The 10,674-nt window shown below is 45.1% G+C and overlaps 1 protein-coding gene across 1 annotated transcript; it reads left to right on the top strand.

Moving 5' to 3' along the window:
• The first annotated feature begins 7,610 nt into the window (after window positions 1-7,610).
• On the top strand, window positions 7,611-10,129 carry myca (MYC proto-oncogene, bHLH transcription factor a). The gene is given in 10 exon segments (XM_079360759.1): window positions 7,611-7,844; window positions 8,158-8,355; window positions 8,357-8,381; window positions 8,384-8,440; window positions 8,443-8,678; window positions 8,680-8,802; window positions 8,804-8,858; window positions 9,101-9,210; window positions 9,212-9,268; window positions 9,270-10,129. Coding segments are annotated over 9 exon segments (1,299 nt in total). The 5' UTR covers window positions 7,611-7,844; window positions 8,158-8,190; the 3' UTR covers window positions 9,741-10,129.
• Window positions 10,130-10,674: the final 545 nt, after the last annotated feature.

The following is a 10,674-nucleotide window of genomic DNA, read 5'->3' as shown; positions in this document are numbered from 1 at the left end:
GTATTATTATTGCACAGGGGAAATTACTGGGACAAGTTCATGCATAACTAGAAGTGCAGATGCCAAAAAGTGCGCCAACAAAATATGGAATTAAAAAAAAGGATAAATAGATATGAGGGGGAAAAAAAATAAAAAAAATAAAAAAAGTGTACAAAAAGGCAAATATGTAAGAAACAACATCTGGAATCAAGTCAAGGCCGTGAAAAACCAGGAATCCCAACACATAGTTTGTATATGAGAGAGCATACTACTATCTCTTCTGTCCTTTTACACACATCCAGGTATGCAGAAATTCTGTTTACAGTCAACACGGCATGCAAACATGCCAGAGTTGCCGTGTAAAGATCTCGGAGTGAAATGTTCAGTGAGTTGTTTGTTCGTGCCTCAGGGAGCTTCTGTGGCGGATTTAACAGTCGACTCAACCTTTCACGAGCAGGCATGCCTCTCCCTGGCTGCTGTAACCAAAGTCAGATGTTTACCAAAAGATCCTGCAAACCTGCAAGGACACTCTGTGAGTTATAAAGTCACAACATAACTCCTCCACAATGTCAGGATTGTTAAATAACAAACAGCCCAGGCTTCTCAGTAACAGAGGTGGTTTTCTTTTTCAAATTTTACAGTTGACTTTAACAAGCTGTTGTTGCTTTTTTTTTTACAAGCGCAGAAGTGTGTTTAGTGCAGCATTTATCTAACTGGGAGTGCTACTGCTCATTTTTTGGGTGTGGTTTTTGGACAACAATGCTGCAGTGATTCCCAGGCATCCTTTATAAATGTGCTTTAATAACAGCGTGTGTGCTGCAGCATCAAGGAGCTCAGATGAAGATATGTGTGTAGAAGAAGGATGCATGTGCAGTGTGGTAGTGACCTTCGTTCTTCAGGAGGCGTGTGGCCTTTTTGGATGAGAGCTCCGGTACTGACATGTTCAATTCTGGTTTTCTGATTTTCATGACTTGGAAAAGTGTTTACAAGTTTCCTAGATTGTTAAAAAAAACCCAGGGAACATTCATTACACAGTGACGTTTGAATACAGCGATGTTGTTTTGTTTGTGTTTTTGAGCTAGAATTCCACTTTATACTGGTTTGTTTTTAGCATTTTTATAATGTCTATATTGTTCAGCTTGATCACAATGACAAACAAAAACACAGTATTAGTTTGCATGTATGGCATGAAAACAAGTAGGATTTTCATTACTCTCTCTCTCTTGACCAAAGAAATATTCCAGGTGAGACATAACGCCCTCTAGTGGCCATTTAAAGGAACGTCAGCTCCTTATAAAAAACAGAGCATCCTGTGTGAAATTTAGATCTGATCCATTAAGGTCATTTTCACTCTCTTATAGTAAAACTTCAGTTGTCAGTTGTTGTGATGTGACCTCATGATGCAGCCCATTGGACTCCTCTACTTTTAAAGGTCACATATTGTGCATATTAACATCCGTCTCTAGTCTTTACAAACCCTCCGATATGAGAAGAGTCCATCCTCTCCGTCTTCTGCCTGCTCCACTTTTCAGAAAATGTGTGCTCAAACAGGCCATTTGGAGATTTTCCCTTCATGACATCACAAAGGGCAGTAGCCCCTCCCCCAGGTGGGTGACACTCCCACAGCTATAGGTGTTTGTTCAGCTCTCTTATCTTTGTTATTTTGAATGTAACTGAACATACACAGCATGCAGGGGAAAAGAAATAATGTTCTCCCTCCGTTTTCCACAGCAAACATTCACAATGAGAGACTGTTAAAGGAAAGCATGCTGGGATCATTTTTCAGAAAACACCAAATCATGTACTGGACATGATCAGCAAAGAGACGAGAAATTCTGCTTTGTCCACAAGGGGGCGCCAAATCAGACAAGCTTTTAGTATTGTCTTGTTTTGATGACCTTTGGACATTATGTTGGGCAATAATTTCACTTTTTTTTTTTTTTAGCCACATGATGTTACTAAAAATGTTTACAGAAGGTATTCTAATGTGTTTGATTGTGAGATCTTATAGCACTGCACAAAGGCACAAAGTGAGGGTGAGGGAAGTGTCAGTCTGGACCAACAAATAACACAGGATTCAGATATGTTACATTTCAGTTCGGGGGATTTTACACTGTTCTTCTGAGCTGTCACTTAAGGAACATAATAATGTCATCTGAGTCATTTAACAAGCTGCAGAAGGAGGAACCAACAGCAGCTAGGCTGATAGATGTGTGATGATTCATCTTTATCACACAGTGTCACTGCAGCCTTGTTCTGCTGCTGGGGAACCTTCTTAACATCAAGAGTGCAGCCTTCCTTTTCTTTCGCCCGTCTATCACACACCTCTTTGATTGTTCCAGATGTTCCTCCTCAGGTTCCCCGCCGCTCGTTTATCTTGTTTTCAGAACAGGGAGCGTCCCATGTCGTGCTGCCTGCAGCTCACACGAGACAATACAGCGACAGCAACGATGGAGAACACTGAAGGCTGTTCAAAAAGTAACCTCAACAAAGTCCAAACTCTTCCGTATCATTGTTGTGTATTGTGTTATTATGACAGAAAGTAAAACACAGACGTAAAAAGACCACCGATCCTATTGTTAACTTGGAAACAGGAAATAATTTTCACAGCATACCTTTAGACTCTTACATGTTGATTTGATGCCCCGAGTAACGTCTGCACATATTTCAGCGAGGACAAAACCTCCTCTCTGCTGCAAAATGGCTAACGTGTCGATGCACTGTGTCCTGTCATGAGGCAGACATGGTGCAGAGATACATTTGTCGTAACTTATTCATGAGCTCCGGTGCTTTCTTTAGATTCTGCATGTGTGAAGGAGCGCATTGAATTTTTGTTTTTTTTTACGTCTGAAGGTCCTTCTCTTGAAGAAGAAGCATTGTTCACATAAATACAGCAGAAATCAAATATAACATCTGTAAGTGAGTGAGAAGCATGAGCCAGCTGCACTGTTGAAGGAGCCATGTTTACATCATGTTTACATCATGTTTACATCATGTTTACATGGAGGGGACGGCCTTACATAAACAAGCTTTGTCATCCTCCTGTGTAATGAAACCAATCAGTTTATGGTCTGTTTTGAGAAAGCTAAATAAAGGATGACTTTGCATACATGCTGTTACTGGTCGACCATGGATAAAGACATCACGTGACGTTTCCACAACCATGGCGGTGAAATAAAAGGAAGAATTTACAGTTATTTCTGTCTCATGATGGAGGGTATTTTATACGGATTTATGAATCTTCACAGCACCACTGAAACCGAATGTACGCCCTTCAATAATGCTGCTACAGTCATCTGGGTAACTTTCAGTTATCATTATGCTCTCAGACGGGCTTAACACGGACCACACCCTTCGATTAATCTCAATGTGGTTTGAGATGGAACCTTCTGGAAACCTGAAACCCGAGAGGGCAAGCTCGACTCTGCTCTTCATTTAGTGTCGGGTTTCTGTTTATGGAGCAGCAGGAAGTTGTGCAGGGATTAAATTGATAACTAGATTTAAGTTAAGTTAAATTATCTTTAGTTTTCTTCAGAGAGAGAGAGGGAGGGAGAGAGAGGAGAGAGAGAGAGAGAGAGGGAGGGAGAGAGAGAGGGAGAGAGAGGGAGAGAGGGTGAGAGAGAGGGAGGGAGGGAGAGAGGGAGAGAGAGAGAGAGAGAGAGAGAGAGAGAGAGGGAGAGAGAGAGGGAGAGAGAGGGAGAGAGAGGGAGAGAGGGAGGGAGAGAGAGAGAGAGGGAGAGAGAGGGAGGGAGAGAGAGAGGGAGAGAGAGGGAGAGAGAGGGAGGGAGAGAGAGAGGGAGAGAGAGGGAGAGAGGGTGAGAGAGAGGGAGGGAGGGAGGGAGAGAGAGAGAGAGAGGGAGAGAGGGAGAGAGAGAGAGAGAGAGAGGGAGAGAGAGAGAGAGAGAGGGAGAGAGGGAGAGAGAGAGAGAGAGAGAGAGAGAGAGAGAGGGAGAGAGAGAGGGAGAGAGAGGGAGAGAGAGGGAGAGAGGGAGGGAGAGAGAGAGGGAGAGAGAGAGAGAGGGAGAGAGAGGGAGAGAGGGAGGGAGAGAGAGAGGGAGAGAGAGAGAGAGAGAGGGAGAGAGAGAGGGAGAGAGAGAGAGAGGGAGAGAGAGAGAGTGAGGAACCATGATGCAAGAAAAGAGCCTCGAAGTCGGATTCAAACCCAGGTCGCCCGCTCTTGTCGTCCTCTGTACACGGAGCGTGCACACTGCCAGCGTAACAGCGCCCTGCACAGTTTTATATTTATCTGGGAGGATTATATTCTTGTCTTGCTGCATCTGCATAAGTTGTATATTTAAAGATGGAGTAAAAGTAGTTAAAAAAAAACAAAAACATGAAATGGGAGAGAGCTCTCGACGCAGCGTTGCCTCGTTTTGATTGTTGACTCGTAGCGGACGTGTTGCTTGTGTGTTTACATCAAAAGATATGAATCAAATCAAACCGAGTCTGTTGCCATGACGCACTACAGGCCGTCTGCAGCGGTGACAGGCTGCAGCTCAATAACTGTCTGCTGTCACTGTCAATAATTAATGAGTCAATTAGTTGGTGAGTAGCCGGACAGATATGCAGTGGTCTCATCGTTGGCTGCTTCGCTGGCAGCTTCCTCTCAGCCACCGAGCTGAGCACATATTGATTTTCTGCCTCTTATGAAGGCGTCATGCCGAACTGTTTCCTCGCTGTGTGAGGAGGAGCTCATCCTCCGCTCATTTAAACAAGTCTGCTGATATTAAGAAATCTTGATTGAAGGAACGAATGAAAGGGCGTTTGTTCTTTTTTTTGCTTGTTTTTGTAATTCAACATGATTTAAATCTTTCAGAAAAAAGTTGACTCTTCACTTATGTCAGAATCTGTCGCTGTCAGTAGAACGGTAACGAAAGAAGCAGGAAATAAATGACATGTTGGAGCTTCAGTGCGTCCAGTCTCTGAGTCAGGAGAGGAAAGACATCAGTTAGCGTCCATCGCCTGCGTATCAGATCAGTGGACTCCCAGTGCAGACCAGCATCCTCACCCGCACCACGCCCTGACACCAGACACCTCACTTACAAACAAACCCCTCCACGCCAAAGCTTCTCTGTCCGTCTTTGACCTCCTACAGCACGCCCTGTCCTGTCCACCTCACACGGTCACACCAGAGTCCACACCGATGGAGACATGCGTCTGGACTCACTCACCATCCACCCGTCTCCCGTCATGTTGCGTCCCTGACGCAGGTTTGTTGTTTGGCCCCTCCACCTCGGATCCCTTCATAAATCATTATTATTGAGAATCATCTTCAGATATTTCTTCTTAAATAACGAGACAAACGCAGGACAGACTCAGGATATTTAAATCAACCACAGCTGATGGGGCCGTTTTTTACACGTCATCACTGTTATAACAAAGTATTTTCTAATAGAACAATTAACTTTGATTGAGTCATAATTCAGTTTTTATCCCCGGTTACAGCCGCAGCCTTCCCGCTAAGTGAGTGCCACGCCCCGCTGCACAGAGGATGAGGATTTGTCTCGGTCTCACCCTGCCTTCGGTCTCTGGACTCGGTCTCGATTCCTAAATGTCAGGTCTTGGTCTTGTCTTAGGGTGCTCTGGTACGTGTATGTCTTTGTCTCGGTTAGCGCGGTCTTAACTACAACACGACTATCTATCCATCTATCCATCCAAATACACGGTGTCAATCAAAGGTGGAAGAAGCAGTTTCATATGACAGAGAGAAAATGAAAACAATCTGACCTCTGCAGAGCTCCAGCTATCAGAGGAAATGAAGCCAGCCTCTCTCAAAGCTCCGCTCGTGTCTCCGGAAGCTCTGGATGAAAAAAAAAAAGGAAAAAAAAGAAAAGAAACTGAATCACAAGAAACATTTGGAGCAGATAACAGGAGAGACTGTAGATATGATGGTTCTCCTCCTTAAAGCAGAAAAGGACAGGAGATGATGAAATGTGAAGAGGTGCAGTCAAAGACAAAAAATGTTTCTATCACCTTTGTTTTTTTTACCCTGTGCTTTTCTCTTTTGTCAAACTAATATAATATATATATAATATATAACTAATATACTGACATTTGCAGAATATGTCCTATACTATACTTCTGTGGTTTTCTAATTCAGATTCCTGTCTGCATGTTTTAAGTCTGACATAAAGAAAACATGTTTTTTATCTCGTCTGTCACCTGCTGGCAAAACACAGGACTCACTTTCCCATAATGCACCACAGAAAGTCACAGAAGGTCATCAGACTCTGAAACTCTTTTCTCTTGGGTTTTTTGTTTTTTAATAGTGTTGTTTACAGTAACTGTGCAATCTGCTCAAAACCGGTCAACAACATGTATAACAAATAAAAACAAATAATCAAGTATTTCTGATTCTGACATGTTTTATAGCAGATTGAATTACGTTTAACAAAACTAAAAAAAACACAATCCTCTTCATCAAAAAGCTGCCTGCTAAGTGGTATTCAACCACTGAATGCCTCTTAAGATACGTTTTCATGAAGTGACCCAGTAACCCCAATAAACAGCCCCACTTACCCACTCCACAGTCTCTACTGCTACACACATTAAAAATAAAGTCTCTGTTGATTCACTCTACTGTCAATCAATAACCTCTGCCTCACTAAATGTTTCATGGAGGTCATGTTCACCTTGATCTGTGTTTGACCCTGCACCTACCTGGCTGCAGTCCCAGCCTTGCAGCCCTTCACTCGGACCAGCAGAGGGCGCTATGAGCCCGCTGAATCTGCGCATCTCCCTCCTCTGTGCCACAGCCGAGGAGGGCACAGTCTCTGAGATCTGACTGCGGGCTACCATCTGATTCCTCTAATTACTTCCTTCCTGGAGTTAAATTGATGCCAATCTGCACCACCTAAAAAAACCCGAGCGGTGCATGCTCAGTTAGCAGAGGAACACGTACAGCTAATAAACAAATAAACAACCAGCCCACAACACGTCGAATTCACCTGTTCCAGCTCAGTTTGCTGCAGACAGATCAAGGTAAGCTGCTGCTGCACCTGTCAACCCATTTCGCTGCGTTGCCTTGAAGTTGCCTCAAAAATTATGCAAACTTGACAACATGCAGTCAGTGCATTCAGTGCGTTTCCATGCACGCTGATATGAGATATGTCGAACTTGTCATTTTAAAGTGTAATGCACTTTTTGCATAAAGTTGGACTTTTAAGTGGGCTACTAAAATCTCTCTCATGTTGATGAATTGCAAATAAAGAACATTGTGCAACGACACCAAACAGCCCTGATCAGATAGTTTGGGATGCTCTGTGATATTTTAGGCGGGATATAAGTGAAATAACCAACTCTAATTGTCTACTACTACTCCTACTACTACTTGCATTAGTATTTCGTGCATGCCTCCCGTCAATGGGCACTCTACTCTACTATGACCCCTCCCACTTTAACGAAATAGATCCCCCAACAATTTGTGACATACTATACCGATTAAATCAAGTGTTTCAACTTCCACAAATTAGCAACTAGCAACAGCATGTTGATAAAAGATTATTTTCGTTGTTAAGAGCTGAAATTTAAAGTGTCGTTTGAGAGATTTTCAAGGCCGGTGAGTGTTTCGCGGCAAAAAAAAAAAACCCGCCGCGGAGGGATACAGCGGAGGAGGAGCAAAGGGGGGGGAGAGGGAGTACTGCGGCGTTTTTATTGCAGCTTGCAGAACACTCAGCTGTGATTCTCACGCTGCCTTTCAGCCCTATCATACATGCCTGACACAGCCGCACTGAAACCGACTGCAACACCCCCCCGTGGAAGGATTTAATGTTTCTGTCGTGTTGGAATAAGTTTCCTGCCCTTTTTTCTGTGCTTTGGGTTGATTTCGCCCCTTTTTCTGCGGACGTCAGTTTATATTTGAAAAGGTAAGGGTAAGGGGAGGGAGTGGGTTTCTGGAGATTGCATGTCACCTTCCTACTCTAGTGAAGCTAAAAATATGTAAGTGTGTCAGTTTAACGTCAGGAGCAGTTTAATAAAGGTGGGCTTTCCCCCTCTTGCACCCTGATTTCCCAGTTAAGCACCTGCTGCAGCAGCACTGGTGCATGCATGCATGCATGCGAGGCGTGCACGCAGGCTGATGTTTTGGAGGTGACCATGTGATGTTGCTTACACTTCGGAGTAATGTGTGCTTTGATCCTGCAAGCCTTCAGCATCTAATTGTTTTATGTCTTGACTCAGCTTCACGATACGGACTCAAGCAGCAGAGACATCATGCCGCTGACTTCAAGTTTGGCGAGTAAAAACTATGACTACGACTACGACTCCCTGCAGCCGTATTTCTACTACGATAACGAGGAGGAGGATTTCTACCCTCAGCAGCTTCAACCTCCGGCTCCGAGCGAAGACATCTGGAAGAAATTCGAGCTCCTGCCGACCCCCTCCCCTCTCTCCGAGCCGCCGGCCGTCCTGTCAAGCCTCTTCCCCTCCACGGCGGATCAGCTGGAGATGGTGACCGAGTTCCTCGGGACGACGCGGTCAACCAGAGCATCATCTGCGACGCCGACTACTCCCAGACCTTCCTCAAGTCCATCATCATCCAGGACTGCATGTGGAGCGGCTTCTCCGCGGCGGCCAAGCTGGAGAAGGTGGTCTCCGAGCGGCTCGCCTCCCCTGCACGCCTCGCGGAAGGAATCCGCGACCGGCGGGGGGGGGAGTGCGCGGAGCCGGCCGGTGCAGCTGCAGCAGCGTGGAGGTTAAACAGCAGCTTACCTGCAAGATCTGAACACTACTGCTGCAGAGTGCATTGACCCATCTGTGGTTTTCCCCTACCCGGTGGCAGAGACACCCAAACAGAGTGCAGGGACACCGCTTAGTAAAGATCTGGGGGCTGGACACGCCACCCAACAGCGGCAGCAGCAGCAGCAGTTGTAGTGACTCAGGTGAGCGTCACACCCCTTTTTTTTTTTGCAATGGATTTCTCTCTGTTGAATGTGCAAAGACTATTTAGAATAAAAAGAGGTCAATGGTTGCTTTAATTCCTGTGATTTGCAGGCAGTAGGCATGCTGTCCTGCTGCGGTGAGATGAGCTCCAGGGCTGCAATGTGAAGCCATGTGGAAGAGGAGCTTGTACTCCTGCATGCAGCATGAATGTAACGCTTTTGCTTTCTGTCCTGTGTTACAGAAGACGATGATGAGGATGATGATGAGGAGGAGGAGGAAGAAGAGGAGGAGGAGGAAGAGGAGATTGATGTTGTCACTGTGGAAAAGAGGCAGGCGGTGAAGCGGTGTGACCCCCAGCCCGACCGAAACCAGGCACCCCAGCCCGCTCGTGCTGAAGAGGTGCCATGTCCTCCACCCACCAGCACAACTACGCCGCCCATCCATCCATGAGGCACCACGAGCAGCCTTCTGTCAAGAGGCTGAAGCTGGAGAGCAGCAGTAACAGTGGAGGAGGCGGAGGAGGAGGAGGAGGAGGCGGCAGCAGCAGCAGCAGGGTCCTCAAACAGATCAGCAGCAACCGCAAGTGTTCGAGCCCCCGGACGTCGGACACGGAGGACTACGACAAGAGAAGGACTCATAACGTTCTGGAGCGTCAGAGGAGGAACGAGCTCAAGTTGAGCTTCTTTGCGCTACGGGACGAGATTCCCGAGGTGGCCAACAACGAGAAGGCGGCCAAGGTGGTGATCCTGAAGAAGGCGACAGAGTGCATCTACAGCATGCAGTCGGACGAACAGAGACTCCTCTCAGTCAAAGAGCAGCTGAGGAGGAGAAGTGAACTTTTAAAGCAGAGACTGTCGCAGCTGCAGGGCTCTCGTGCTTAAAAGTTTGAACAGAGACTTTTTTTCTGCCTTTTGTTTTTTATGCAAGTTCAAGACTTAGGGTGTACAGTTGTTGTTGCATGCAAATGCAAAGCGGATTAAGTTGTTTGAAATCGTGTTTGATTTCAATGTTAAAACTGCCTCAATTGAAGTTATGGGTGGATTAAATATTTAAAAGTTTATTTTTATTAATAAAATATTAAAATGGGGGCTACCCTGTTGAAGGGCCCAAACTAAAATATACATTTTTACGTTTTGTATATAATTAATATTTCCTAAGAAAATGTATTTTTGGATCTCAATTGTCTGGATGTTCAGACCCAGTGTTTGTTTTTTTTCCCATTATGTTCCTAGATTCTTTTTGAAATATAAAAACAATGTTTCTTCTTGAATTTGAGTCCTCATTCCTTCAATGAACCAACACACATCTCATCACAGTCCAGCTGCAAGATGCACGTTGAAATAAATGCCGGAGGAGGAAGAGGAGGAGGAGGGGGGGGGGGGGGGGGGTCTTAAAGTGCAGCCACATATTTATGACTTCATTGAAACAAAAAGTCAGAGAAGGAGATCACGCTCAGGTGAAACACCATCCAGAGGAAGTGCAGTTATGATGTTGGATATTTTCGAGATTTCCGAGTGCACAGATTTTAAACTGGTAAGCACGAAACATGATGGATGTAGCATTGAGGCACATTTAACCTCAGGAGCTTTGTTATTGAGGCCAGAGGGAGCCTCTTAGTTTGAAGGACAAGTTTCATGAATGAGAAGCTCTCCTTTCAACACTTAACAAATTCACAGTCAGGTGAACCAGTTTCTTTCATAAGAAGTGCTCTCTTGACTCCATGGAGCATCTTCTCCGGATGAAACTGGAAACTCGGGCACATGAATCCTTGAATCTCTTAAGACATCCATTAAAGCACATCAGCTCAATTTAAAA

Source organism: Symphodus melops (assembly GCF_947650265.1).
Source record: "Symphodus melops genome assembly, chromosome: 14".
NCBI classification, from domain to species: Eukaryota; Metazoa; Chordata; class Actinopteri; order Labriformes; family Labridae; genus Symphodus; species Symphodus melops.
Note: the sequence above shows the minus strand (reverse complement) of the source record. Positions and strands in the feature narration are given on the sequence as shown.